The following is a 17,104-nucleotide window of genomic DNA, read 5'->3' as shown; positions in this document are numbered from 1 at the left end:
TGAATGCAGGTGTATTTGCATTGTACTCTATCATTCTGCTCCCGAGACCTCTTTTCAGATTCTGTGTGCTTTTGGCTAATTCAATCTGCTGCTCCTATTGTTTGATAATGTTTTCTATTTGCTGAGAACACAAAATACGTACTTGTGTGCTAAGACCATAAATTCCTTCATGTTTATAAACATGAGTTTTCCTTTAACCAAGACCTTGAAGATCATGCGCTCTATTTTCAAGTGAACTATTTACCTCTCTGGCATCAGCAAGAGATTTAGTCCTGCACTTCTCTTTTACCACGTATACATTTTTATTGTTTTCTACTGGTGTCTGCTGAAGAGTAATTTGTTCACATTCCATTTCCTCTATAACACCATATGCAAAGATATCAACCTGGAAGTAGTCTGAGTCTGCACCATACAAACTATGAACTGATACATGTGGCGCGTTTAAAAACCACAGATGTAGGCACATCCCTGATTGACTCCCTTACATCAACAAGCATTTACAATGCAATAGGTCTCGCATTTACGCGAGTTTGAGCTATTCACATTGCAAATAACAATGGCTTTTATTTGCGTTTTCGTTTTTCAAACATAAATAAAAGGCATCGTCATTTACAATGCCAATAGCTTAAACTCGTGTAAATGCGAGACCTATTGCATTGCAAATGCTTGTTTACTTTTGTTTTTCTGTTTGCAGAGGAGTGATCACATTTTCATAGCACTGTTGCCATTCGTATACTCTTGTGGGGCTGTAGAAACAGGACAATAGCGATAGGTTACGAGGGAGAGGAGCTGGAATATAACACAAATGACAGGAGAAAGCGTGATATTGGAGCAGGATATGTGTGTGAGAGACAGAGAGAGTGAAAGAGGGTTTAGAGCAAGTGTGCATGAGTGACAGGGAGAAAGGAATGGCTAGAGAAGAATGGGGCAGGGCAGAAGGAATATGAGACGGAAAGGGAATCAGGGGGCGGTTGTGAGTTTGTGAGGAAAAGATTAGAGCAGAACGGCTCAGGCCCCCATCTACTTGTGAGTCAATATTTCCAGCTCTTGGAAGGAAAAGGGTAAACGAAAACTGCACTAGAGTTATGACCCCATCCGCCCAGGTCCTTGGAAGCAAACACTATCACATCTTGCTGTTGGTGATGCATTCATTATACCCATGACTTACTCCTGCTAACCTCAGTCTACAAAAGGATAACTGGAAACAACAAAGGAGTTACAACCACATTCGCACAGGTCCTTAGGAGCAAGCACTGTTACATCTTTCTGCTGATGAAGCGTGCATTATATCCAGGACTTACTCCTGCTAACCTGAGTCTACAAAAGGTTAGATGGAAACAACAAGGGAGATATGACCACATCCGCCCAGGTCCTTGGGAGCAACCACAGTAACATCTTGATGTTGGGGACTGATCCTGCAGACCAGAGAACAGCCTAAAGGAAGCAATGGAGGAGCAGTATGTATTTTTTAATACATATATTACATGAGGCTTGCAAGACAATAAAGTTGTGGTTGAGAGAGGCCTAAAAGAAACAATTAAAAACAATACAGTTCTCTGCCTTCTGATACCAGCCAAGCTGTGACAGAGCAACGGGAGAGTAGATACAAACTCTGATGTGGTCGGTAAAACCAGACAAATAGACATTAACATAGACTGGATTTAAAATCAATTCAAACGTTATGTTATCTCCTGGTGTACAATACACAGCAAAAATAAACAGTTTTCTCAAGATTTAGACCAATATTAGGGGCAGAATGGAGAGTTTTTTTAACTTAATTTTATCGGAGCAAATTATTTTGCAGCAAGGGCGTTATTTATATTGCTCGGTGATATATACTCATAATCATGGAAGACACAGTATGGCGGTTAAGGTAACTGTGATATAACATCCCATGCCAAGCTCAACAGAGATACATTTCCAGACGCCCAATACAGTTGATTGCTATCAAGTCTTACACTTACGCCCGCCTTTAAAGTGTAAAGTTAAATTCCTGTCCCTGGGCAAAAAAAGGGATTGGAATTAAGAGATATGTGATAATGGTATTTTCCACGTGTGGTAAATCCCATTCCATAGTCCATCTAACTTTTGGTGAGTGTTTAAGTGTTCAAATAGAATTATACGTGGCTCTAGCATTCATTTGTGCCTCAGGATGCACGGTCTCAAAACAAAATAAGAAGCTACGCAAAACATATAAGTTAAAGGCATTGCAACATTAATTGTAGCGAGCGTAACTACATATGCACTCACCAAACCGGAACCAGCCTATACAGGAAATCTGTGCATGCAGACACACACAATGTGCAAAGTGATTTCACCCCAAGTGCGCATATGCTTTTAAATAACAATCATTTGCAATGCGCTGTTTTGTGGTTACAGGATTTAAAGCAAAGAGCACAAATGTGTGCATGCGTCTAACAGTATCACACACATTTAAAAGACTGGAGTAAAGAAGGGGCATACTTCTCTGCACAGTCTCGATCGTCGCAAACACCTCGTACATCTAGGGTGCCTCGCACGCATTTTGAGGGTTGGACGCCAACTCCACTTGTCAGTCCAGTGCAACCCACGGACTGCCAAACACAACAAACTAACATCTGTAAGTTAAAACAGTCCACGTGCTAGCTGTAATACTTTTTTGTGGGCGTGTGTCTGATTGCAGTAACACACAGAATTTTCTCTGGTCCTTGGCCCCGGAGCGCTAAGTGAGGGGGTGAATTAAAAAGAATTGGCGCCCGCCATGTTAAAAGATGAAGCTCACTTTGTCGGCAACAACCAGATGGTAAACAAGACAAGCCCGGTGGAGCATGGCGCGCGCGCTTGGGGGCGGGGGAGCGCATTCCAGGCGGGGGAGCGGACCCTTTGAAGTGCTCCCAAAAGGCGGATTGCATGGCGGCTCGATGCGCATGATTGTGCGCGTGCTAGCCATGCAATCCGCTTTTTGGGAGCACTTTTCAAACCCGCTTTCTATAGTCTCGCTTTGCGATCGCTTATGCGAAAGCAAGGTCGAGACCTAAAAATCACCCTCCTGAACAATAAAAGTTGTGAAATCCTTTTACTAGATTCCTCATGTAACATGATTTGCTTTTATGTGGAAAAAAAGTCTAGCACGGCTAAAACCTTTGCACTTTTAGGCAATGCTAATGTCTCTCATGTGACAGGGACAAAGAGCCAGTCTACTCAAACACTAGGTCCTGCAAATCCACACACATTCTGAACAAGCAGTTAGCCTTCCTCACTAAACCCTATACAGCCCGCTTTTGCAAACGTAGACATTTCTTGATAACCTCTTTATCCTACAAACTCTTAACTACACCATTGATTTCATTGTACATCATAATTGGTACATTTTGAACTTAGAGGAAGTTAAAACACCCATTCTTCTTTGTCTAGATCTGGTGAGCAAAGCCACTTGTTTTGCCAAACCTTCTATGACCATTTCTTTAAGCTACCTCCTCCTCCCGCTAGTGCTAAACACTTGAAAATTGTCTCATTATGATCCAACTTGATATCCAGCTCATGTTACTCTGACCACGTCAATAAACATGCCTTATCTCGTACCACTTATGTTCTCAGGATCAAATTTCCAACTATATACTTTGTAATCTAATCCACCCAATTGAGCAAATATTTGTTTTATGCAGTGACACATATTGAACGTTTTCAGAGAACATTCTCTCCTCTCTGGGCTTCTGGTTTTTCTCAATCACTCATCGTTACCAATTCCACTTGGCCACCACAAATCAAATTAGCTGTATGGCACTTTTTTCTTTCCAGCATCTATCTGCATCACAAGGTCCAAAGTTAAAAAACAAGCAAACCAGGAGGGCCTACGGGATAGTGTAGATTAAATCAGTGCCCTTCTCCATGTTTCAAAAAAAGGCTTCGCTGTATTCCTAGATCCCGGCTTTGTACTGACCCACTAGGCTTCTAATCAGTTGGTGTTTCGGTCCAGCTTAGGTCGCTTCTGGGGACCATCATCAGGACTTCAGGCTCCTTCAATTATCTGATTTAATATCTTCATACCAGGCATACTCCAAATACACCAAGCACAACAGTTCAATTGGCACTGAAAAGTAGACAAATAGGAAAATACTTAAGTTTTCTATCTTAGCAATCCATGCTAATCTTTTACCTACGGGAGCGAGGATCCAATCCATTTCTCTAATTTCTAATGGTGCAGAGACAAATCGAGTAGATGCTGTAGTAACTGACCATACCGGTTTGAACCTACAGGCAGTTAGTATTATGCATGGTTTGAAGACATTATATCAGATAATGGAAGTACCATATACCTTTTGGACCCTCATCAAGTCGCGAGGATGCCTCCCAGGAACAACCAAAACATCAACAGTTTAGAATCCTAGTGGGACAGCACAAAGCCAGGATCTAGGAATACAGCAGAATCTTATTTTGAAACATTGAGAAGGGCAGTGATTCAATCTACATTATCCCTTAGCCCCTCCTGGCTTCCTTCCTCGTTTTTTCATTTATTATTTATAATAGTCTGCATTCTATAAGATCAATGTTTCCCTTTTGAAATATCATTAATAAGTCTCTTTCTTCAAAGCAAGAAGAAACAGCATTATGATGTGCTCTTCCCATCAATAATCTGCTCTTATTTTTTTTTTTTTTTTTTTTTTTTTTTTAATAATCTGCTCTTATTAGGCGCTGTTATCAAACCTGCACCACCTTGACTTCCTTCAGTTCTTCCTCACTTTACTAACCAAAACTCTGGAAGAGACACTTAGCCCGAGGCCTCAGATATGATTTTTAAAGCTCTATCAAATGCATCAACAAATGTAGGGGCCAAATGTCTAGAGGTGTGGGAATGTCTGTTAGGAAGGTGGAGCGACTTTGGTTAGCACTGGGGATAACTTTGTATAGATGTCAGATATGTTGCTCGATTCATCCATTTTGTTTAGGAAGCAATTGAGTTTCTTATATCAAAATTTTGTTTGACTATGTTGTCTCAGAAATGTAGTCTCTCTCCTTCTGGGGGGCGGGGTGCTCCCACTAATCTAGCCACTGGCTGATACAATACTATGGCAATATTTACCAAGGATTCTTCTGGATTACTTTGTCCATAGAAGCAAAATAAAGAGGCTGCCACCAAAGGGAGAGAACATACTTACAGCTTCATTAGAAGGGATCTGTTTATTGTTATTTAAAATGATTACCTATAAATGTAAAATGCTTTCAAATACAGAATTTAAAGAAAGCTTATAATAATTCAATTTCGACTGTCAAATACACATTGTGAGTAACAAAATGAAGCAGCTCGACAAAGGGGGGTTTCCTATCAAACACAACTCCACTCTGACAACCAAGATCTAGACTTATCGAGTGTAGACGAGAGAGTTTATCCTGTGGACAAGTTACTCCACGATAACCACAAACCAACAGACAAATGCCCCATCTGAAATAAAACAGTTTCAACTAGTACGTCTAATGTGTGACATGGTTATGGCATCAGTTCTGCTAGGGTACATTATGCAGGTAGTCTCAAAAACTTACTTCTCTCATGTTGGTTTCAGGGCACTCTGACTGCAAAGTAAGCGTGGCTCCCTCAATATTTCTTGGCATGGGAGTAGAGCCAGGGTTGATGGTAAGGTGGATTTGATCTGGAGAGATGATATGCTGAACATATCCATGAGCCATCCCATCATGTTCTGCCATAAGGAGAAAGCCTTGTTCGTGGGCCTGAGCGAGGAAGGGCAGGTGTTGACTACACTGACCCTCCTCGTCCTCATCGTCCTCTTCTTCATCCTCCTCCCCAGGTGAACGAACAGGATCTTGCTCAATAAGCACAGTGGTCCGATCATAAACCAGGCCCCCAGTGCTGGGCGTAGTGGGCTCCAATCCATTTTTATCAACAAACCGCAGCAGCCTTTCATCGTCATCGTCAGCCCCTACATATACAATGTTGTAGTCACACGTGTTTTCACCCATAGTGAGTGAAATAGAGAGACAGGAGACAGCCTGTCCCTTCTCCACAATGTAAAACAATCCTGTGACGTCTAAGTGGAAGTTACGTATGACGCCGGAAGGAGAGTGGCGAGCAGAGAGGGCGTGGCTATGGTCGCGCTTTCCTGTTACCGAGAAACGTTGGGACGGGCGTTGTCGCCAGTACCTAGCCCGTAGTCCGTTCTCGTCGCTCTATATTCGGAGTTCCTGCACCCGACGGCTCCTCTAAAGACGGGGAATGGCGGGCATTTTTAGCTTATTTCGGCACCAAGTGGACCACGCCGGACGGAGGCGGCCGGCGTTAGGTCGTTATGGCTTGTTCGGCGGGAGGAGGGCGCCCTTACCTTTCTTATCGCCCCCACGTTGTGCTGTTTTTGTCTGCATTAGCCGACAGCCGTGAACGCTGGTGATTGATGCACTACCTAACGCCTGAATCATTATTTTGGACACCGGGTGCAGCGCACGATGAGAAGGAGAGGAGGCGGCTGTGATGCCGTTTGTTGCTCCGCAACTCCGTCTTAATTTTGGCATATATTTCATTCCTTTTTTCTTTTTTTTTTTCTCTTCGCCACCCGCCTGCATCTGTCTGACTTGTTCTCTAAAGGGGGCTGTCTGCTCTCTCCTTGCTCCTGGCTGAGTTGGCCAACTAAGGTTTTGGTCTTAGAGGCTGGTGACCCTGGGAGTCAGTAGTAGTTCATTGAATGCGCTATATATGGTTTTTAGTCAGCGGTCGCGGAGGATCGTTGCCTCACGTGCCGGCAGCCCCAAAAAAACGAAACATAATACCATAATAAACCCTTGCTTATTATTGATTTATTTGTGCTCTCGGAGCTGAGTCTTGGGGGCGTGGCCAGGGGGCTGATAGGCTGATGGATGGGTGGTTGCACTGCTATTCAGTGTGTACAGCGGTCTGGCCAGCAGTCTGAAAAGCCAAACTGTCATGTGCACTGAAGCTCTCACCGAGCTGCAGGCTCAGGCAAATTCTGACACTGCTTTCAGCAGCATGAAAGCAGCGTCTGGATTGGCCACAGAAGACTCTGGGAGCCTGTGCCTGTAGTGGATAGGAGCTCAATACGGAAGGTAAGTGGCTTAAAAAAACAAACAAACTGCCTCATCAGTCCACCCTCGCTACTCTTAAGACACACCAGTTGTTACTGTTTTTAGCACCTGCCTGGTGTCTGACTAAGCGCCAGTCTAACGCTAGTACCAGAGCCAGTAAGCAGCGGGCCAGGTCATGACTAGTGGTTGAGCCTGAGAAGGCGGTCTGAATAGTTCGGGTGCAGCCTGGGTACTCCCGCCCCGGCCCTGCCGTCTGTTGGAGCCCTTGTTGTGTACCATTACAGCGGGTAGTAGGCTTGGTCAATGTAGGTATTAACAGCAGAGCTACAGTACTGCATGTTTGCCCACTGTGCTACATATCATCGTGGGTGTGGGGAAATCCACCGACTAGTAACAGTAGAATTAATAATCCTAAAGAGCTTGGGTGCTGGCTCTCTGCGGATAACGAGGACGCTGAAGAAATTATGCTCTAGGTGTTCAATTCTCTCTCCCCAGAATAAAAAGTACATCTATTGGCATCAGAAGCTCCCAGTTGCATTTTTATAAATCTCATTCTTTCATCGCTGGCTTCTTTTGGAAAATGCCCAAGGATGTTTGTCAGGAAGTGTGGGAAGCTTCTAGTTCTTATCTCCCTGTGCCTCCACTTTTGGTCACATCTTCCTCACCACTGGTTCATCGATGTTTCAAAGGGGTTAGTGAAGATTTTGGGACTATGACGGTTGGTGGAGTGCAAGAGGATCTGGTCCATGTGCCTATAACGTATTCTTGAGGTTGCTTCATTTACCTTTCATTGAACCTCTACGCGGAGTCTACTTGACTATGCAATAGTTTCTTTTCAAATGTTTGGAGCTTGTGAAAAACTTAATTTCCAGCAGATATGTATGATCGCTTTTAATTGGCATATCTGTGGAAACCTTTTTTGGGTAAGATTGGATTTATAAGTCGAATGGTCGTTCCCTCAGGACAGCTAAGCATATGGCTGCCTTAAATGTTATGATCAGGGGAGAATGTGCTGACCCTAAAAGGGGCCTGTATGGGATGATTCTATCTCCCATTTTGAATCTCTAATGGAAGAATTTTGTAAATCGAGCGTTGGGCACAATGTTCCATGAATGCAGAAAAAGTGCAACCTCTTATTAAAGGCAATACATCCAGAAATACATTTCCTGACAAGAAAATAATATTTGCTGCCCTCTTTTGCAGGTGGGAATGTGACTCCAAATGGTTCAGTTTAAGAGAGACTGCAAATGCCAAGAACGCTAGGAAGTATTAATGTTTCATTGCCAGATACTGCCACATGGAGAATGCACATTCAGTTCCTATTTCTGAAAATGTCTGGGGGGAATATATTTTACATCTGTATTCGAGTCATTTTGAGACCGACATCCCTGTGTGGATGAGATGTGTTTTGTATGGTGGCCCCTCAGTTGATGAGATTTTGCATATGTAAACCATGCCAGAACATCTGGCACTAGGGCGCCTTAAGCGGTTCCAATTGCAATGATTAAAAAGGAGACTGCAGTATAGGGATCCATTCTTGGGCCGTTATTTAAGTTTTAGGAGGACTCGTAGTACACTTGATAATATGTGGTCCTTCAAACAGTGTTTGAAAAATATAATTTTTCTCAAGATATGCAAGTATACACTGCGTTTATCGATTTCTCCACAGCGTTTGATAGAGTTTCTCGTCAAATGCTATGGAGAAAGCTTCTCCTTTTGGATGTCTCGCAGCATCTTTTGCGTCTTATTATGGAGCTGCACTCTGATACCTGGTGCCAAAATCTGATGGGAGGAACGCAGGGCGTCTCCCATATGGTCAAAACTCAAAATGGTCTTAAGCAGGGTAGATTATTGGCACCCCTGCTGTTTTCACTGTATATTTATGATCTTCCTGGTACGTTAAATCGGGTAAAGGATGATCCTCCCAGAATTGATGCAATGTCAATTGGTTCTTTATTATACGCTGATGATGTGGCCATAATGGATTTAACCCCTTTTGGCTTGCAGGAATTGTCTTGTAGCATTGTCTGAGTATCACGAAGTCCACGTTTTGAAGATTAATATCTCTTAAAAGTAAAGTCTTAATCTTTCATAAGAATGGGTAAAGACTGAAGTGGAATTTTAACTGGAATCAGGGCATTGGTAAATTAGAAATAGTGGATTTGCACCTCTATCTTGGTAAGGATTTTTTCTAAGAATGGGGAGGGATGCTGATCATATGAAGCTTTGCTCGAGTAGGTCCCTATCTTAGGCAAATGCCCTGAATAGATTTTACAAAGTCTGTGGGAGACGTTACTTTGGGCATGTCTTGTCAGTCTATAGGGTAAAAATCCCTTCTCTGTGCTATGCATGTGAAGTATTGGATATGAGCCTCTGGCACTCATTTGAGGGGATTGAAGGTAGAGTTCTTCGTCAGATATGTAATTTGAACACATTTGTTGCCCCCCATTCATGCGGTTCGAGTTTGGTTTTTATTATCTCCCTATTCTTTCACCTTGACTGCTGTCCAGAGGTGTGGTTACTCGCTTTGATGCGGAGAGGAGGCAACATTGCGGGCAGCCCTGAAGCTTGAAATCTTCTCTTTTCAGAAAGAACAAAGTGATATTTTAGGTCTTTTGAGTGGGTTAAAGAAACCTTTGAGGTTGGCTTGAATGAAGATGTTTCTTTGCCCAAATCGGCTCTGAAGTGTTTAATAAAGGGGTCTCTGTTTAAAATAAGTCTGGCTAGAGACATTGCCTTATGCCAGTTAAAATTGAGATAAAACAGTGAAACTGTAAAGTTCAAGAAGAATATGATAAAGTTTAGGATTGTGTTCTTATACATTTTTTTTTAGGACGGTGTATGATTTAATAAAACTTATGGTTTACACAAAGTTACGAAAATAATGAATAGATGGAAAATTAAAGATTTATTAACTTCTTGGATAATTCAATGATTTCTTTTAATAAAGTCTTGTTATTAAACTATCGCTTAAGGGAAATTTTTTTCAAAAATAATTACTCTTGCAATTTTTACCTGAAGACGTTTTATGAATCATGTCATTTTACGAGCCACACTTTTTATAGGGATTACAATTTCTCTATCCTTCGACCCCACGTAGCTGGCAACGTCACAGCTTGAGAAACAAATATCGTTATAACAATACTTCCTCTTTCGTAATTAATATAACTGTAGGATTCAAGGATTCTGAATTAGATAGTAATTGATGAATCAACCAGGGAATGTTTTATATACTCACAAGTAAATCAATTTAATCTCTACAAAGGCTATTTTTAATGGCATTTTACACTTTTTTGGTGAAGGGACTTATTTCAATAGTTAATGATTTTAGTAGATCTGTATAAAGGACAATTTAATTATGCAGTTTAGGAAAGGCCGATTATAAATAATTACTAATGCTTTGCTTGCAAATTGAGTTAAATCTTTATTTCATAAAGGAATAAGTGTCAAAGTATAAAAAGTTATTTAATGGAAAGCACAATTGTATAATTACAGAAAGAATTGGAAACGTGGCTGGAAATTAAGTAAAAACAAAAGTATAATGCTTGCAATCGGCGAGCCTTCTTTTAACTGCTTAATTAGTATAGCTTACATTAAAATGGGCACTATGCGGTTGAGGATGACTCGTAGGGTGTTGTGTAGCAGACAGTACATAAGGACGAATTTGCCTCTGTGGTTTTTAGGTCTCGCCTTGCTATCGCGTAAGCGATCGCGAAGCGAGACTATAGAGAGCGGGCTGGAAAGTGCTCCCAAAAAGCGGATTGCATGGCTAGCACGCGCACAATCGCGCGCATCGTGCCGCCATGCAATCTGCTTTTTAGGAGCACTTCAAAGGGTCCGCTCCCCCTCCTGGAATGCGCTCCCCCGCCCCCAAGCGCGCGCCACACTCCGCCGGGCTTGTCTTTTTTTTTTTAAACTTAAAGCGCGAGGCGCGCGTGTGGCCAATGCTTGTTATTACCTTGAAGCGGCGCTCCTTTACTTTTGGAAGCAATGTGAGTACTTTAGTGAGGGGTTTCTATTTTTATCACTCTTGCCTTATCTATCCTACATGTACTTTCAACTCTGCATGACCAACTCCGTTCTTTAATTCCGTTCTAATGTTATCAAACGTCGCCTTTTCACGCTCCTCTCAATTGCATAACCATTTTGAGAACCTTCTATTTCCTCACCAGCAATTACAGCAATTCAGTTTTCTACAGCGCCAACTCGACCCGAAGGTATTTGAGCGCTTTACATGACCACCAGTTACATTACACGAGGACGGATTCATGTTTTTGTAGGCATGGGAGATTAAGAGATTTACGCAGAATCACAAAATAGCTGACACGGAGATTCGAACCGGGTTCCCCAGCTCCAAAACCGGCAACTAAAGCTGTTATGCCACATCCGTGTTGGAATGAAAGTGAGTTGGACGCTGGGAAACATTGAGAGGCATTTCCCTCATCCTTAGAATGGGAATGTGGGTGAACCGGCGTTTCCCGGTTGTCGGCGCATGAAGTGCAGTATTGAAGCGTTTCGTAAAAAAAAAAAAAAAAACACATACAATATAAAGAACACGTACTTTACAGTCCTCTTCAAGCCATCCGCCTCGAGACCGATCTCCAACAAATGCTTTCGCTGCAGCCGTATTTGAATGGGTATCAAAGTTTCAGTTTTGTTTCATCACTAGCCAGATCACATGGTTAAGGCACTCGAGAAGCGAGATAGAAACCGACGCCTGCTTGTTGGCAAGCATAATAACATCTAGTACCCTGTTCAACATCGATCTCACAGGTCCTGATTAAAACAAGCATTGGCATAGCCAATAGGTTTCGCTTTTGGGACCTTATAAGTGTTGAACTATGCAACAGTTGCATAACTAAATACTTATAAGGTCCCAAAAGCGAGACCTATTGGCTATGCCAATGCTTGTTGTAGTTCTGTTTCCTAGAACACCTGGTGACTAGAGAGCCCAGGCCTCGGTGGAGCTTTCCAATCTGCTCCCAGCTCAGACTGCATATTGGCCACCCGGTGGCTTCTTTTACGTGGCTCACACCCTTGCCGCCGTACACTGTCAGTCCTGTGAAGTCCAGCTTAGGCCTAGCACATGGAGTTCCGGGTTGGAAGCCCTTCTGTATCTTCCAGAATAGATGCAGGGTTAATGAACAAAAAACGGAATATTGTACAATGTTTACGGCGACCTAGGCTCTGCAGCTTCCATGACACTTCCTGTTTTGCCCATCCCCTCATCGGTATTGGTAGAGTGTAGAGGCTGGCCAAGGCAAATGCTTTCTGCCAAAAGTGTGACAATCAAAATGTGCTCCCTAAATCAAAACATTTTAATGTAAGTTTTAAGAAAACAACATTTTCCCATAAGCGATAAGGTAATAAATCTTATATTATTTTATTATTTATATATGGTTCACCTTTTTAATATAATTACATTTTTATTGAATTTAAAGTTCTATTTTAGTACACCGATTGTGATTTTATTTGGTTTTTTTTTTGTGGACTGCCAGGCCTTACCTTTTCGAAAATGGCCACCCAGTTAATCTACATAACAGTTGTTTCTCTTTCTTCTGTTACTATCTCCTCTTGCTACGGTACCATCAGAGTCATACTTTCTCACCTGTCATACGCTAAGTCGTGTGTGGATATAGTTATTAAAACGGTGGAAGTGTCGGTTATTAAAATAGATGAAACTCAGAACTTTCAAGATTCCGGATCCTCTGCTTTTGGTAGGGACTAATTGGCAGAGGTTCCAAGTTTCTCAGGCTGATGCGTTGACCCTGTCCAGGTTTTATTATTTGAATGCTGGGATTTTTGGTCTTACTTTATAATGGAATAAACAGGACAGGTTTGAGATCTCTCAAATTCGGGTGCTCGCGAGACCTGGCGGCCATTATAGATGGGCGCTGGCTATAAATACCGCGCCCATGTTCCTCCAGCCTTGCTTGGCTTATAGATCCTTGGAGAGAGGTGATCTCCTCGAGTACCTTTTACGCTGAGTTCCAAAATTGTACTTAACTCCTTGTCCAATCTTCCATCTCAGTTCCAGCCTCTGGATCTACCTACTCTCATCCGCTTTGCCGGCAAAAACACGCTCTCAGCACCTGAAAGAAAAAACAGAACAAAGAAGGATAATTTCCGCATTTCAGTAACACAATGCCATAAGATCAGTTCACTGTACCTAAAGACATTATTGTGTTTAGACCCTTAGGACATTTTTATTCTGAAACTTCCCGTTTTGAGCAGTTTAAACTTAGCTCTTAGTGAGTATGATCTGTTTCACAGTGGGACAAGAATACTCTATGGATTACCTATGTCTTCTATGCCGTGAAATAGAAAGGTAATAACTGGTGAATGGTACAATCTAAGTTTAGTAAGGCAATTTTTTTTTTTTTTTTTGGAAAAACCTTTATTGACATTTCAATCAATAACAAGTATGGGCCTACAACCCCCCGGGGCCGGCCGCTAAGCAGTCAGAGCAACAGAGATCAAATGTTAACACAGGTAGCACCTCGGGGAGCAGAATCTCCATGCTAATATAGTCTGGCCAGCGAACAGCGCAGGTAGGACACCAGGATAACAAGGGTTTTCATTTTATAATGGAAAAAGACAGAAGGATCAGGTGCCGAACAATTTCCCAACAACGATAAAAGGCAGGCAGAATGATAAACGTAAGCAATAAACAGCAATCTATTGGATCAATGGCGCAGACACAGGAAATTCAGGATGGGGAAGAATATCATGCCCAGCTGCGCCTGCAGTCCCCTGCCCTAAAGCCCAGAGAACACCCCGGAAATTGTGGCACACATGAAAAGGCAACGATTCACAACAAAGGAGGTGTACCACGCTGATCCCAGAAAAGAAAAAACAAGAAGAATTAGAGAAGAAAAAGGAGGCCATGGAAAAGAGAGATTAAAGACTAAAGAATCCCCTCCCCCAACCCCCCACCCTGCACCTCTGCAGATGAGTACGGCCCCCCCCCCCCCCCCCAGCAGTGTGCCTGTCGCCCTGGAACCAGACCCGAAATATAGAAGAAACAGGGAAAAAGGAGTAAGAAAAGAACCCCACCAGAAGGGGGGGTAGAGAGAGTATTAATAAACTGGAGGAGGGCCTTCAAAACATGCCCCTGGCGTCTCCCTCCCGCACATTATGTTTCCCCCAAAGCAGACAGTAAGCGACACAAAATCGACCATGTCAAAGAAAGATGGGGAGCATTTTGCACCTACTATACCGACAGTTATACCATGAGAGCACGCAACCCCGAGCCCGCCCGCCTATTAGCCGACCACCTCTGAAAGATCATTCTTATCCTTGGCCACTCTTGGCAAATCCGCCCATGCATACCCCTCGACCCGGCGCCATGTCCAATGCTACACGGTAAAGGAGCGTCCAAAAACGACCAGGAAGCGACACACCCCGGTGGGGTGGAAGTCTCTGAGTACCAACCCAGTCAGCATTATGGAGGAACGTCTTTCCCAGTGCTGCCCCAGGATCTGCACTGCACACAAGGTCCAGGAAGGCGGAATCAGCCAGAGTAGACAACCGTTGCTTGAGTTTTCCCCGGGTCGCCGGAGGCCGCGCACCGGACAAGGCCACCCCCCCCCCACTCAGGTCCAATACCTCCGGGACAGATCAGACCCACAGCCAGCCGATCACACAATAGTAGACTGTCCGGAGTTTCCAGCTGGTCACTAGTCACAGGGGTGGCCCCGACATTGTCGTCCTGAGTGCAGTGCAGGAAGTCCCTGTGTATCTGAGGACAGGCAGGCCGCAACTGTCCCAACGCTGATGCCACACCATCAAGCCTACTCCCCAATACCCAAACGCCATGAAGCAAGGTGGAATGAAGGGCACCGAGAGCCTCGAGAAGGTCACAGTACCCCAGCACAGCTCTCTGCGATCGCTCCGCTACGCTCCCCAGAGTCGCACACTCCCGCTCCTGCTGTGACCTGGTGGACAGGATGGTAGACTTCATCGTGACAAGATGGCCGCCGGGTAGGTCCAACCCGTATTGGGACCGGGACCCAGGGGCAAGCGCATCAAGGTCTATGTCGCTGGCAAACAGGGTTCCGGAGGCAGACCAAAAATGTATCCGTTATGTAGTCACAGGCAACCGTCGTCCCCACCACGGACCAGCGCCCGCGAAAATCCGGGAGCAGCCCGCAGGAATCAGGGCGAGTTACGGGCGGCGTTCGGGCAGCTCACCGTCGAAGGCAGAGGCAATCACCGGAGAGTCGTGGAACTGCCACCCCGGGCATGCACTTGTTCCGCTCCGCTTAGTGGTAGGAAGCGACCACGGCGAAATGTAGGCCGATAGTCGCACCGATCCGGCAGTCCGACTCCACCCAGTCACCAAAGGCCGCTGTTGTTAAACTGCCACCCGGCCAAGGTGTCCACTCAAGGTCCCGGCTCCAGGGCCGCACAGGCCGCAAATTGCAAATACCCGTTTCTCCGGCGGTACAGCCGCCAGAAACTTCGGAGTCACTCGATCGGTTGCCGCTCTCATTCACAAACACGGGCGCATAGCGCAGGCTGAGGATCTAATGCAGGATATCCGTGCGGGATACGGAGGTTCACGGAGCCGGGAGTCTACGCTGCCGTCCCGGTCGCCATCTTGGCTCCTCCCCTAGTAAGGCAATTTTAGTGTACAATTTGTTCACACTTATCTTGGTTAACTAATGTTTTATGTATGTGTTAATGCACAAAGGTCTTTGTGTGAATCTCGAAGTAGAGGGTTCCAGTGCATACTGAACCATACGAATCAGGGAAGACATCCAAAGCTGTATACTACAGAACCAGATGACCAATCTTGTGTCCATCTACCACCCTGCCTCTTTTACTCCCAACCTCCTTTCCCCTAGGCATTAACAGCTAGCGTTCTTGGAGAAAAATTTGTGGGCTAACGGTTAGTCAACAGCCAATTGGGAGGGCTATCTTCACTCCCGCAGAACCTGGCATTCAGGTGAGTAGACCTTGATACCTTGCAGAGAACCATGGGATGAAACCGCAAATGGCACCTGTCCTTTGCAGTACCTGCTCATATTCTTGGTTTGCTGCTGTCCAGTACAACTAAAAGCCCCTTGATGTCTATGCTGGGTTTGTTGAGTCTGACTTGACTTGAGTCTGAGATGCATCCCAGCAAGTCTCCCCCCTCAATTTTTTAAAATGCTGATGGACTTATTCCAGAGTCAGACACCAGTGACAATGAATGTGTATTATTACCTGGAGAACCACCACATGAACCTCACAAACAATTCAGTACTCACTGGAGTCACTGCGACCATTCCTAGAGGCTACTGCAGGAGGTACATTGACTCTAGCTCTAAAAAACAGATAACAGCACAGCTAAATGAAGCATCTGAAAATGCCTTTGAAAAGGTGGGCAAGTACATGGGGAGGCCCAATTAGGCATCAGATTCTTAAAATAAGTACGCATTTTCAATCTGGCACAACTTTGCATATCCCAGGGCAAGAGTGCATATTCAGCCATCCCTGGTTTGAGAGAAGTTCTTGATCAGGAGCTGCGCATCTACTTTGAACATGTGGGCTCAGAAGCAGTACAGGCCTCAGTTTCAGGGGTAATTGATACTGACCTCTTTTGGCATGGGATGGCTGATTTGCATTCCAGTCCTTTCAAAGGACTCCTTTTCTGTGTCCTGGAGAACCCCACTAAGAGCGGATTATTGGTCTTTGGTATGATCAGTGTAAGAGCACAGTGCTCTTCTGGGGTCCAAATGATGGAGCCTCTTCTCTTTCGAGGGGTGGGGTGTAGCAAAGAACATCAGAAAAGTGATGGACTGTCCGACATAAAAGGCAAAGACAATCTTCTGTAGAAATGTCACTCTTGTCCTCACAACCAGTTTTTCTGGAAAGGTGATGGTGTAGGCCGGCTAGACTAATCTAGCTTGAAGCTCACTAAAGTGATGAGTTGAAGTTATTACGATGAGAAAGATTGTCTTCAGGGTCAGGAGATGTAGCTGAAGCTGTGCAATTCTTTAAAGGGGGCGTGGACATAGGAAAAGCGAGGATCAAATTATGGTCCCACTGTGGCATTACAAAGGGTTTTGGAGATAATGTGTGGGCTAAGCCA

At 44.2% G+C, this 17,104-nt stretch overlaps 1 protein-coding gene and 1 long non-coding RNA gene across 2 annotated transcripts in view; one reads left to right on the top strand and one right to left on the bottom strand.

Annotated features, from left to right (window-relative positions):
• The window catches only part of MTF1 (metal regulatory transcription factor 1), a 210,048-nt gene extending 204,015 nt beyond the window's left edge, over positions 1-6,033 (bottom strand). The window contains exon 1 of the mRNA XM_085647879.1: positions 5,518-6,033. Within this exon, the coding sequence (XP_085504005.1) occupies positions 5,518-5,952 (435 nt within the window). The 5' untranslated portion in view covers positions 5,953-6,033. The remainder of the gene's footprint in view (positions 1-5,517) is intronic.
• Positions 6,034-6,846: 813 nt separating this feature from the next.
• LOC146857390 (uncharacterized) overlaps positions 6,847-17,104 on the top strand; it is a 46,126-nt gene continuing 35,868 nt past the window's right edge. Inside the window, exon 1 of the long non-coding RNA XR_014979901.1 lies at positions 6,847-7,047. This is a non-coding gene — a long non-coding RNA (uncharacterized LOC146857390). The remainder of the gene's footprint in view (positions 7,048-17,104) is intronic.

This window comes from Triturus cristatus, chromosome 3_2, assembly GCF_964204655.1.
Source record: "Triturus cristatus chromosome 3_2, aTriCri1.1, whole genome shotgun sequence".
NCBI lineage: Eukaryota > Metazoa > Chordata > Amphibia > Caudata > Salamandridae > Triturus > Triturus cristatus.
Note: the sequence above shows the minus strand (reverse complement) of the source record. Positions and strands in the feature narration are given on the sequence as shown.